General features: G+C 56.6%; 1 protein-coding gene across 7 annotated transcripts in view; it reads right to left on the reverse strand.

Moving 5' to 3' along the window:
• PIK3C2B (phosphatidylinositol-4-phosphate 3-kinase catalytic subunit type 2 beta) overlaps window positions 1–13,218 on the reverse strand; it is a 73,492-nt gene that overhangs the window by 29,824 nt on the left and 30,450 nt on the right. For all 7 annotated transcript variants that reach the window (XM_055581718.1, XM_055581716.1, XM_055581717.1 and 4 more), the window contains 9 exons: window positions 10,537–10,648; window positions 10,332–10,411; window positions 9,885–9,948; window positions 7,546–7,692; window positions 6,407–6,440; window positions 5,381–5,576; window positions 4,203–4,325; window positions 699–866; window positions 161–272 (listed from right to left, as the gene is read on the reverse strand). In XM_055581718.1, the coding sequence (XP_055437693.1) occupies window positions 161–272; window positions 699–866; window positions 4,203–4,325; window positions 5,381–5,576; window positions 6,407–6,440; window positions 7,546–7,692; window positions 9,885–9,948; window positions 10,332–10,411; window positions 10,537–10,648 (1,036 nt within the window). The remainder of the gene's footprint in view (window positions 1–160; window positions 273–698; window positions 867–4,202; window positions 4,326–5,380; window positions 5,577–6,406; window positions 6,441–7,545; window positions 7,693–9,884; window positions 9,949–10,331; window positions 10,412–10,536; window positions 10,649–13,218) is intronic.

Below are 13,218 nucleotides of genomic sequence, written 5' to 3' on the forward strand. Positions count from 1 at the left end.
TCCTGCTCTGCTCCAGCCTCACGTGCCTGGCGGCCTCCACCACACCACCCCATGCCCCAGCTCCGCATGTTCTCCTACCACCCCTGCCCAGACCTTCGGGGGAGCCTTGGAGCCACCTCTGGAGGGGCCTGAGGGTGGGAGGGACAGGCTGGGCTCTCACCTGCAGGATCACACTATCTGGCTGATGGAAATTAGGTGCACTCCAGCGGGCACTGGGACTTTCCTGTGTTGCTGGCCATAAGCCCAGAAGCTTCCGGCCACAGGTCAGGACTCTAAGGGAGATGAAATGGGGGGTGAGCCAACAAACCCAGTGGCTAAGGACATGGTTTTCCTCTTGCTTCCCCATCCAAAAATCTGCCTCTTCTGCTTGAATCCACTGCCCAACTCTTTTCTCTCATTCTCCCCCCAGACTACCACCTTTTCCTTCTTTCAAGCCCTAAAAAAAATCCCACTCTCTCCAGGAAGCCTTTCTAAGCTCACCACACCTGGGGTGGATGCCTTCATGAGCTAGAGAGGGGGACTGGAGGACCTCTGAGATCCTTCCAATGATAAGACCAGATGGCATTACCTGAGCACGCATTTCCCTGCCCCTTCCCACCAGTTCTGGGCCATGAGTCCTGCCCAGTAGCTTCCTTGGTCACACCTCTGCCTAGGCCCTCCTCCACCCAAGGCCAAGCTGGTGCCCTGGGCCCACATACTGCCTGAAGTTGAAGAGCGGAGCAGTGACCCAGCCCAGGGCTTCGGGCACCCGCCGCTGCTTGTTGGCCTCCGAGGAGCTCCCCGGCGGGGGCACGGGCAGAGCGTAGAGGGTGGCACACAGCAGGGTCTCCCGGGGCAGCCGGTTCAGCTGCACAGGGAAGCAGATCCTAGGGAGGACAGGAAACCAGATCAGCCAGTGCCGCCCCTGTGGCCCCCAGGGCCAGGCGGCAGGACGGCAGGCTGAGGCTGAGGGCTCCGCCTCCCATGTGCTCCCTGGGGACGCCTTCCTGCAGAACCAGGACAGACCCCAGACTGGAGGCAAAACTTCCCTCAAGGCCCTCGGGATCACAGTCCACAGATCAGTCTCTGCAGCCTCTGGGGAGAGTCAGGCAAACATCTTCTGACTCTGAGGCTCCTCATTGTGACCAGACAGAACTCACTTAACCAGAGCCACCTAGAGTTCAGGTGACGACATGACCCAAACAGTCTGCCGCACTCCTTCCTGAGTTTCAGGATTTCTGCAGAGGGTCCCCAAGAACCCACTTGCTGACAGTCCTTTTCCACTGAACAATCCCTGCCACCAGGAAGCAGCAGCAGGATCTCTTCCTCCCGCTGACCCCCCCACCCACCACCACACAGCCCTCCCCAGCCCCCTCTTCTCCTAACCCACCAGGCCCAAATAATTTGTTCTCACCCCCAACATTTTGAAAACCAAAAGGATTAAAAGAAGAGGCTCCTCCCCGCCCCCGGGTAGTGAGAAAGCAACCGGCAGGGTCCAAAGAAGTCAGGCACAGAAGCCCCGGGGGACCCAGATGGTCTCCGCCTGCTCCCAGTCTGAGTCACACCACACTCAGCCTCGCCCTCCAAGTTCAGGAGCAGGCCCTGGGGTGGGGTGAGGGGGAAGGGGAGGGGAGCTGTGGGAAGAGGGAGGACCTGCATTACCTTTCGGGGAAGCTGTCCCGGGGCCAAAGTCCATGCTGTCACACCCTTCTGGCCAGCCCCGGGCCCAGCAGCTTCTATTCCCGAGGACACAGAGGTAGGGCGGCCACCCCCGTGGTTAGCAGCTTCATGACCAGCAGCTCCCCCCACTGTGCCCCTCACTCCTGGGGGAACCTCCACCTAAGCGGAGCACTCCCGCCTCCCTGCCAGAGACCAGCAGGGCCCTGCCCCGTCCCTACCCCGGGGGCCCACAGCTATAATTAGGACCCCTCCAGGAGCCAGCACGCATGCCAGGCCCGCCAGGGGCAGAGCCAGGCTGCTGGGCCTATTTTGAGAGTTAGCTGATCCCCACACTACGGTGGGGGAGAGGACCGGCTGGCCCCACAGCAGAGAGGAGACGGAGCTAGTCCCGATCCTTCCTTTTCACCCAAGAAGAGGCTTCCAGCTGGGCACCCAGAGGAAAAGTGGAGTGTGGAAACTTTCTGAACAAAAACCATCAAGTCTGGCCCCAGCCAAGGCCCCCTTCTCCTCGCCCCTTGGGTATATCCGGCATTTTGAAATCTCCCCGTGGACCGTCACCTGGGGTCAGTCAGGACAACCAGTAGGTGAGCAGCAACCCGTCCCTCAACAGCATGGCACAGGGGCCAGCTCCCGCTGGCAGGGGTCCTGGGGTGTGCCCTTCCAGTCCTGGTTCTGCCTCTCCCAACCTGGGCCAGCTATTCACACCTCTGTGCCTCAGTTTCCTTATCAGTGAAAAGGGGAACAGAGCTTCACGTGTGTGACATGTGTGTAGACTGTGTGCTTTTTTTCTGTGTGACACTGTGGTTACTGCATTGGAACTGAGTTACACATTTAGCCCTTTCACGCACAAACATCTTCATGTGTCAGTCACTGTGCCAGTCACTTGGAACAGAGAAACCGGAACTGAGAGGGCTCCCCCAGCTCAAAACACGACAAAGATGATAAAGAAGAAAACATTTATCATGCACTAGGTTATCGTGCCAAGCACTCTACTGGCAATGTCTCGACTGCTCTCAAACAACCCTATAGGGTAGGCTCTGTCACCATCCATTTTGGACTCAATGACCCGCCCAAGGTGGCACCTGCAGGGAGGAGAGGATGGTGGCACCCCAAGCCAGTGCTCTGAACCCACACTGTAGCACACCCTCCCACGCGCCTTGGTCTTAATCGGGAAGGTGCCCGAGGGCGACCCGGAGGGGCAGCACTGAGACGACCCCTTCTACGAGGCTCTAGGCAGGAGACCAGCCCCCTGGAGTCTGAGGCAGAGACTCAGGAAGCGGGATGAGGCCACAGGGCACGCAGCCCAGGGCAGGACCTGCTGGGCTGCTTCCACGCCTCTGACACTCCGCGGGGAACGGCTCACTGTGGGGTCTGCCTGCGCCAGAGCACTGTAACGCACCCCTCCCTTAGCAGCAGTGGTGAGTGAGTCAGAGAGTCCCAAGGGGATGATGGAATTCAGGAGCCTTTTAATGCAGCCATCCTCCGCCTCCAAAGAGACTTTTCTGCCCTGGCGGTTGCTTAATCAGAGAACTGTATTTCCCCCTTTATTGCTCTAAGAACCGTAAAAGTGTGACGACAGGAGACTGCTCGTCCGTACTGCTCGTCCCCCTTCAGCCACCCGTAAAATGGCCCACCTCTCCTAGACCTCCAGGCTCTCCATGCACCTATTTCAGCACCCCGTGGCCTCACCGAGGACCCTCCTCAATCTCTTAAATCTTCTGCTTTGTACATAAGGACTCAGAGATAAGTCCATCTGGGAAAGTGAAGCTGGGGGAGCAACAAACTCCCTGAGCGGATGGAGCACAGCACAGAAAACGCACAAGGCACATGAAGCTCTGCACTGTCGCCGTCGAGGCGCCCGCACCTCCATTTCCTTCCTGCTTCGCTTGGCTGATGCCTACCTTCCTGACAGCAAATTGCTGTTAACAGCACGGTGCTACTACCCTGTGCTTGTGGTTTCATGTTTATATCTGTAGCCTCTCTCATTTCAGTGCCACAACTGCCTCTGAGTTAAACAAATGTCCCCACTTCACAGGTTGAGAAACTGAGGCCTCGGAGAATCTAGGACTACAGGCCAAGCTAGAGACAGAGCTTCACTCCTACGGCTCCAAGGCCATTCTTCTTCCCCACAGGCAGCCTTTCCCCCCGATTTGTAAGGGAGAAAGCACACAGTCCTGTCTCCCTCTTCTACAGGAAATTTAGGAACAAGGGAGAAGATGAGACTCTATCAGACTAGTTAAACCTTTCAAGGGAGACAAGATTAAAATGATGAATTATTATTAAGACTAATGTTTATATGGTCCTTCATGGTTTACAACACGCTTTTATGGTTACTTCTCATTGGAGACTCATAACCATTTTAAAGGTAGAAATTACACCAGTCCTCATTTAAGAGCTCTGGAACTGGAGACTCAAGAGTCTGAATGGCTCTCCTGGTTGGTCAGTGAGAGAACCCGGTTTAACCTGGCTCTTCAGAGGCTGAGAGAGGGTCTGCGGTGGGCCCTGGAGCCTCGGGGGGAGGTTGGCGGGGCGGGGGTGCTTACTGCTGGTCCCAGATGACTAGGTGGAAGAGGTACTTGGAGAAGTGGACCCGTCGGGTCTGCAGGGGGCTGCACAGCTCCTTGCCACCGTGGCTGAGGGAGCAGGAGAGGTAGAAGTCTTCATAGCTACAAGGGAAAGGAGGCAGGTCAGGGCCCTCGGTTCCCAGACGGCATCTTGGCACCGAACCACGCCAAGCTCCATTTCCCCCGGTTACACTCCTCTCGGTCTACGGGACTAGAACACGTGGTCAAGGGGCCAGACAGCCAGGTAGGATCTGGGGACGTGACCTCCGGGAAAAGCAGCTCAGCCTGGGTGCCCCTGCGCGCTCTGAGGCTGCGTGCGGAGCCCTGGTCCCTGCCCTCTACTGGACGCAGCCCGCAGCCCCTGCCCAGGGACAGCGCCAACCCCGGGCCCGCCCCTGCCCAGGGCCCGCGCCTGCTCAGGGCCAGCGCCATCCCCGGGCCCGCGTGCGCATCTGCGCCGGTGCGCGTGCACGGGGAAGGGGGGGCGTGGAAGGAGAGCGCGACAGATGCGGACGTGAATGCCGACACAGGGGGGTCCCTGCGCCGACAGGTGCCTGACAGAGGAGGGCAGCGAAGGCCCAGGCTCCCAGAGTCGCCCTTTGTTCTCCGCCAGTCGCCCAGAGGAATACATTAAGCGGGGAACAAAAAGAGCGGGGAAGGGGGCGGGGGTCCGAGAGGAGGGCGGAGTTGGGGGGCCACAGGCCTGATCCCCTCGGGCCAAGGGGGCCGGCACGGGGGGGCCTGAGGCCCACGCTAATGTCCCCCACCCACCCCCGCAGGCCTGGGGGACTCCAGACAAAGGGTCGGCCGCGCCCCCGGCCCCGCCCACTGTGCGCGCGGTCACAGCAGGAGGGTGCACTCAGCCTGGGAAGCTGGGAAGCGGCCATCTGTCGCTGCCAGCGTGTCACCCCCGCCGGCCTTGGGTGGGAGGGGCAGGGATGCCTCTGCAGCCAGCACCAGGCAGGAACGCCAGCCCCGGCCACCGCTGCCCCTTCCCCGCCTGCACGTCCCTCTTCTGTGTCCCTCTCAGTGGGCGCATGGGGCACCACCATGCCACAGATCCTGAATTTAGGGCCGTGGAGTCCCAAGCAGACAGAAAGGCATCTGAAGTGACACTCGGCTTGCTCCCTAATCCCGGGCCAGCAGCCAGCGCTCACCTGGTAGCCCAGATGATCGGGATGCGGTGGGTGGCATAGACCGTGAAGGCCAGCGGCCCCGAGAGATGGCAGGCCTCCTGAACCAGGGCATGCTTGCGGCTCCCAGGCACCGCGGGCTGGAAGTCTGCGTTGAATGTGTTGCAGTACAGCTCCACCAGGTCCAAGATGGCAGCCGTCAGGGCTTCCACAACCTTCTCTGTTTAAGGAAGGGGTCAGGAGAAGAGCTCTGAGGGTCAGGGAGCCCCATCCTGTGGGCAAGGCACTGCCTGGGACCGCGGGCCTGAGCGCCAGCCACGCTCAGGCTGAAATGGGGAAAGCAGGGGCACAGCACATACTGCTCAGAAAATGAAAGATGCTCAGTTCTAAACACCGTCCTGATTTACATGTGCTGCTACTTACTTTGTGTTAAATGTCCTTTCTTTTAGGAAATAGTAGGAATAAGAGTTATTAGTTACTAGGAAGTCACTGCTTAGCAAAATAAGACCAACAATTGTATGTCGGTCACCAAAATAATACTTTTTGGTCCAGAAAATCTGAAAGATTGGGAATCACTGACCAAGAATCCTGGAGATATGAGCAACATATTTCTAGGATATGGGCAACATTCTGCTGGAAAGACTTAAGAGGGGATCCTAGGGAAAAATTCTTTATCACTGTCTCCCCAGGCCCCTGCTAAATTGGAAACATGGGGGTTATGAGCCTACAACCTACTCAAGTGAAAGTTTTCCCATTTGGAAGCCAGGGCACCATGCCCACTCCCACACTTACACAAACTCATCTCCATCTCCCAGGGACACCATTGGAATAAATAGGAAAAATAATGCAAAAACATTTTGTGGAAAGAAATGTGCTCTCCAGCTGTGTCCACGCCTCATATAGGAAAACACACACACACAGGCAGACCTGGACCCATAAATCAAGGGAGCTGGGGAGAAAAAGGAATCTGGGCAGAGCCTGCGGTTTTCACCTGTCCCCGCCCCCCCCCCGCCCCCCCCACCCCCCCCCGCATGAAGAGCAGTCCCTTACCTCGGTTTTCCCTCACGGCCAAGACAGTGGGATCCTGTTGGGGAGAAAAGAGGGGAAGGGGAGCTTCAGGGCCACAGTCCTTTCCGCCACAGCTTTTCATAGCCACCCTCATCTGGACCAGGCTGGACCGAAATTCGAGGAGCAGAGGTTCCCCAGGGAGGATAGAGTGACAGTCTGTACCAGATCCGTGTGAGGGACAGTGAGCCAGAGCAAGGAGACAGTCCTCACATCCACCCAAACGAGCCACGAGACAGCCATTGTGTCCACCCAAACAAGCCATGATACAATCATCACATCCGCCAAAACGAGCCAGGATACAGTCCTCCCGTCCACCCAAACGAGCCACGATACAGCCATTGTGTCCACCCAAACAAGCCATGATACAATCATCACATCCGCCAAAACGAGCCAGGATACAGTCCTCCCATCCACCCAAACGAGCCACGATACAGTCCTCCCGTCCACCCAAACGAGCCAGGGTACAGTCCTCCCGTCCACCCAAACGAGCCAGGGTACAGTCCTCCCGTCCACCCAAACGAGCCAGGGTACAGTCCTTCCGTCCACCCAAACGAGCCAGGATACAGCCATCACGTCCACCCAAACAAGCCACAATAGAGTCCTCCTGTCCACCCAAACGAACCAGGATACAGTCATCATGTCCACCCAAACAAGCCAGGATACAGCCGTAGCGTCAACCCAAACAAGCCAGGATACAGCCATCGCGTCCACCCAAATGAGCCGGTGCAGCCCTTGGGCCACTCGCATTTAGATCACAGAACCTGCCATGCAGCTGGCCCTGTCTGCACAGCATGCAGCCCCTGCCGTGGCGCCTCCAGTCCCTGGCTTGGGGAGATTCTGGTCTTGCACCCCAGTGGGTATGCAAACCACCAGGCAGCGCCTCAGTGACTGTGAGCAGCCTTTGCCTGCGTTCCTGGCCTCAGTCCTGGTGGCAGGCCCCGGCCGTGCTCAGACTCAGGGAAAGGCGACACGCTTGGCCTCCATTTCCCAGGAACTTTGTGACCGAGTGTTCAGACATGAAAGATGCAGGTGGAGGGAAGAGCCCTTCAGTAAGTGAACACCCCGCCACTTGATTCCTGGGGCTACTCCCCTCCTCCTTCCCCATGCTAGCACTCCATTACCTTCTGGATTTTAGGCTTCACTCGGGAAGGGCAGGGGGGCAGCTGGTTGAGAGCGCTGGTGATCTCAGGGGTTTCCACGGCGGCTAGGGCGTTGCAGATGGCCTTGACGGACTGGACCACCCTGTCGGCCTTCAGTGGGAAGTCCCCCTGCGGGAGGCAGCACAGTGAAGCCAGCAGGCACGTGCTGCAGGGGAACGGGTTGGGAGGGTAACCTGTGGGACCCATGCTTTATTTTCAGACACCCAGCATTAGCGAATATCACACAGCTCCTGATGAATTAAAGGAGCCGTGCCCACGTTTCCCAATGCTTTCAGCCATCCTCACCGAACCTCGTCTTATCTCCAGCCTCCCTCTGTCCACTCGTCTGTTTATACTACACAAACACATGCGGGGTCTCACCGGGGTGACGTGCAGTTTTAATAAAATCAATGCACAGAGAATGAAGAGCAAGGGGACCAAATGCATTGAGGGCGCATTTGCACATGCAGCTTTATGTCTCCCACTAGTGTCCAGCCTGTCCCGGAGGCCTCATCTAAGCCCCACAGCCATGCCATGCCCTGCACCATGGCTCCAGAGGTTTTCTATTCTGGAATCCCTTCACCTTCCCTGCCCTGACTACCTAAGTAAATACGGATCACAGACTAGCTAAATTCTCACTTCCTTCCCAGAGCCTTCCCTAGCAGTCCCCGTCTACATCACCCTCCAAGAGCTCTTGATTACCCAATACCAACCTGTTCTGTCTACTCATAGCTTTATGTTACCATTTCATTCTTTTAGCAGGAACACAGGTTCCCGGAAGCCTGACACAATTCTTATGCTTCTCCACCCACAGCGGCCACTAACATAGGGCCAGACTAGTACAAAAAAGGCATTCGGAGAACTCATCTCTCATCACAGTAAAGGTCCAAGCAGAGGCTGCTAGAGCAGGGAGTCTGGCAGTCGGTGGAGGGGTGAGCTAGATACAAAGCTATATCCAGCTCCCGCAAAAGGATGACCACCATTTAAACAGCATCAATGAGACAGGGATTGTTTTTGAAGACCACTATGTGATTTTGCCGGGAGAAATATCAATAACCTCAGATATGCAGATGACACCACCCTTATGGCAGACAGTGAAGAGGAACTAAAAAGCCTCTTGATGAAAGTGAAAGAGGAGAGTGAAAAAGTTGGCTTAAAGCTCAACATTCAGAAAACCAAGATCATGGCATCCAGTCCCACCATTTCATGGGAAATAGATGGGGAAACAGTGGAAACAGTGTCAGACTTTATTTTTCTGGGCTCCAAATCACTACAGATGGTGACTGCGGCCATGAAATTAAAAGACACTTACTCCTTGGAAGGAAAGTTATGACCAACCTAGATAGCATATTGAAAAGCAGAAACATTAGTTTGCCAACAGAGGTTCGTCTAGTCAATGCTATGGTTTTTCCTGTGGTCATGTATGGATGTGAGAGTTGGACTGTGAAGAAGGCTGAGCGCCGAAGAATTGATGCTTTTGAACTGTGGTGTTGGAGAAGACTCTTGAGAGTCCCTTGGACTGCAAGGAGATCCAACCAGTCCATTCTGAAGGAGACCAGCCCTGGGATTTCTTTGGAAGGAATGATGCTAAAGCTAAAACTCCAGTACTTTGGCCACCTCATGCAAAGAGTTGACTCATTGGAAAAGACTCTGATGCTGGGAGGGATTGGGGGCAGGAGGAGAAGGGGACGACAGAGGATGAGATGGCTGGATGGCATCACCGACTCAATGGACGTGAGTCTGAGTGAACTCCGGGAGTTGGTGATGGACAGGGAGGCCTGGCGTGCTGCGATTCATGGGGTCGCAAAGAGTTGGACACGACTGAGCGACTGATCTGATCTGATCTGATGTGATTTTCTTCAACTTCACAGCACATGGGGCACATGTTTATTCCTACGGTTTTGAGGCTTAAAATTCCATGTGAATCCAAGTGGGGAGAGTCTTGGCCCTTCCCTACCTTTGGGATCCTGTGACTCAGCACATAGGAGGTTCCTGGCCTTGTTCACAGGACATTTGAGTTGTGCAGTGGGGCAGCAACTCTATGTCTCTTAGCTTTGGAGATGCTGTGCTCCAGAGAGAGGATCCGGGAACGACTCCTGACCTGCTCCCACAGAGGAGCAGAACCCTTCTGAACACACGTGCCAGCCGCCCGACAGACGGCAGTCTTGGTGTGCCCATGTGCTACAGGAATGAAAAGTGCTCTGCTAATAGATTTCAGTGTCCGCTCCAGATCCCTTTAGTGCTCACTGATCCCGGGAGGACTGGGGGAAAGGCAGGAAGAAGTTTGGGGCTGCTGGGCCAGCTCCAGAATTTGTACTCACGTCAGCCAACAGGAAGGCATCCACCTCATTGTGGTAAGTGTCGAACAGAAGACTCAGGGCCTGCCTGGGGAATTGGGGACAGGGAAATGTCATAGGAGAAGTCAGGACAGATCCAGTGTTCTAGAAGACCCATTTTCTCCCTCCTCCTTCTGAGCTCAGGAATCAGGCTCTGGTTTAAGGCGGTTTCCGCTCTTCCTGTCTGTCCCATGCAGACTGAAGGCCAGAAGTCCCTTCTGTGGGCCCCATCTTACTTGGAGAACGTAGTAAAGCTCTAAGGGAAGGTACGTCACACACCCTGGAGTGGGGATCTTCTCCTGTGAGACTCTGGACCCCTATGCCCGACACATGCAAGAAGCCCAGGCCCCGGCAGAAAGGCAAGCGGGGGTGCCTCTAGGGTCCCCTCGTGGTCTCTGCTTGGCCCACACCCAGGACGGCACCCGCTCTCACCTGCTGATGGTCTGCTTGACTGGCCTCTCTTGCAGGTGGATGAGGTAGTTCAAGGTGGAGGGGCTCTGGTCATCATTCACCTGTGTGAGGAGCACCCTGTTCAGAGAAGGCGGCTGCCTCCACCGCAGCACCGCGCTCCTGCCCCAGGCCCACGCAGCATGCTCCGTGTCGCCGTCTGCCCGCCCCCGCCCCGGCACACACGAACCGTGCGGGCCAGGTCACCGCGCACGGCCTTCTGCTCCATCAGCTGCAGCCGGATGTCGACGCCGAACTTCCGACAGTACTGAATATACTCATGGCTGCCCAGGGCGTGCTTGCTGGAGGGACAGAGTGACAAGGCCATTAGCATCCTAGAGACTCAATGGAACTTTCGAGGGAAATGCACACCTCAGCCTAGGGGCGAGAGAAACAAGAGGAAGGGGAGGCAGGAGAGGGGCTGTATTCCTGTGCTGTACCCTCTACCTTGGCTGATGGGAAATGTCACAGTAGAGCTCAGGCAAAGAAACAGAGGTGTGTCTAAAGAAAAGCCACCTAATACAGTTAACCCTCGGTCTGTACAAACACTAACTCTGCTAGGTATTTATTACCGTTATCCCTGGTTCAACTCCAGGGGTGGGAACTTCTGGAGAGGCGGGGAACAGAGATTTCTCAGGGGTAGTGTTTAAACTCCATCCTCCCTGGCGGCTCATACAGTAAAGCGTCTGCCTACAATACGGGAGACCTGGGTTCAATCCCTGAGTCGGGAAGATCCCCTAGAAAAGGAAATGGCAACCCACTCCAGTACTCTTGCCTGCAAAACCCCACGGACAGAGGAACCTGGTAGGCTACAGTCCATGGGGTTGCAAAGAACTGGGCACGACTGAGCGACTTCATTTTTCCTCTTGGCTTTGGTATATATGTGTGTTAGTTGCCCAGTCGTGTCCAACTCTGCGACCATGGACTGTAGCCTGCCAGGCTCCTCTGTCCATGGGATTCTCCAGGCGAGAATACTAGAGTGGGTTACCATTCTCTTCTCCAGGGCAATCTTCCCTACCCAGGAATCGAACCTGGGTCTCCTGTACTGTAGGCAGATTCAATACCAACTAAGCCACCAGGGAAGCCTAACTTTGGCATATAGGACAGATCAGAAGCCAGCGTAAGCACATGTGGTCTTAAGTCCCCCCACACTGTGGTCTTAAGTCACACACTCCTCACTATTACCATCTGGGGTGCCAAGGTCAACCAAGCAAACCCACCAAGATTCCAGGTGGAATTATCCCCAACCAAACTCCTGCTTCTCGTCTCCCTCTGTGGGTCGTGTGACTGTGAATAACAATATAATTTCTACAGACGACCTGCATGCCATTACCCCTGCTCAGAGGACAACACACAAGACCTCTGTGCCCCTAACCCAGCCTAGGCTCCAAAGAAGGCGCTCTAGGGGGTCCCCCGGTGATCCAGCCCCAAGTTGAACCTTGGTCAGAAAGGAAGCCCGGGAGAAGGGCAGACTGAGTCCCCCCTGCAGGCCAGCTCAGCAGGCCTGGGCCAGGTCCCAGCAGCTGGGGAACAGAAGCCGGAAAGGGACTTCCTTCCGCAGCAGAGCCGGGAGTCTAGGCCAGAAACAGCGAGGAGAGCAATGCAGAGGGCTCTGTGCAGAAGCCAACAAAGGGGCCCAGGCCCACGGCCAGGACAGGCCGCTAGGACGTAAGTGGGTTGTCCACATCCAGAGGGGCCAAGCCTCTGAATTGGGCCCCCCCTGCTGAGACTGGGTGGCAGCCGAAACCTGGAGGTGGGAGAGGCTGGGCCATGGGGAGGGGCTGGCGGGAGTGCTCGGGAGGAAGGAAGAGGTGGCGGAGGTGGGGGAGGCGGCAGGAAACCCAGCCCTCCCCTGGGACCATCTCAAGGTTCTTATCAGGGCAGCCTGCATCCTGGACTGCCACTCCCCCTCAGCGTCAGCCCCTCTGCTAGACCAGGGGAGGAAACTCAGGGCCTCCTGGGAGCCAGCAGCTTTCTGGAGCTCCCAAGGGGCCTTCCCACCTCCACTCAAGGCAGGTGCTCAGGGGCCTGGGCTTTTCTGTTACATGAGAGGGAAGAGAAGAGCCCTGGTGGATGAGGGGCTCCTGGACCAAGAGTGATGGACACAAGTCCCCGGGGAGCGTGCCTGACTTTCTCTGTGGAAGGCTTTCCTCTGCGTGCATTCAAGGTAGGGGGAGACAGGCCTGACTCTAGGACCAACCATCCTGCTCCACCTCACCTGCGACATTACCCCTGCATCTTGGCAAGAAGTCAGCACCTGACCGCTTATCCACCACCTCTAGACTCAGGGGCTGAAGGACTAGGGGCTGTAAAGGAAATCACAGTATCCAGCTGATCTGGATCCTCTCTTTGGACTGGTCCTTCTCTGGGAACGTTTAGGGATTGCTCATCGGGGTGTTCTCATCTATAACCCTTGGCGCATTTTACAGAAGCAGCTTAGGGCCAGAGTCTCACAACCGGTAAGAGGCAGCCAGACCCCAACCCGCTGTGCTCAGGTGCCCACAGTGCCCACTGCTCCTTCCGACAGTGGCAGGGGCTCTCTGCCAGGAGCCCCTGAGTCTGGGGCCCCTTTTATTCTTCTGGGGGAAAGTAAGTATACAGTGAACTTCCCTGGAGTTGTGCCACGCAGGGCCCTGCCCTCTTCTTTTCTCTCAGTTTTCCTGTTGAGGGCACAGAGACAGGAAGGGCCCACAATACCCCTGAGAAGCCAGCCAAGAATGGCGCTAGTCACAGATCAGGCGTCCTTGCCTCTCGACCTGCATGGAAGGGAAGGAGCAAGTGGCGGTGTTCCCCGCGTGCCCCTCAGCCCAGAGAGGCAGCCTCTTCTCCCCGTTCCCAGCATTGGCTGCACCAGGCGGCCAGGGACAAGGGC

This window comes from Bubalus kerabau, chromosome 5, assembly GCF_029407905.1.
Source record: "Bubalus kerabau isolate K-KA32 ecotype Philippines breed swamp buffalo chromosome 5, PCC_UOA_SB_1v2, whole genome shotgun sequence".
NCBI classification, from domain to species: Eukaryota; Metazoa; Chordata; class Mammalia; order Artiodactyla; family Bovidae; genus Bubalus; species Bubalus kerabau.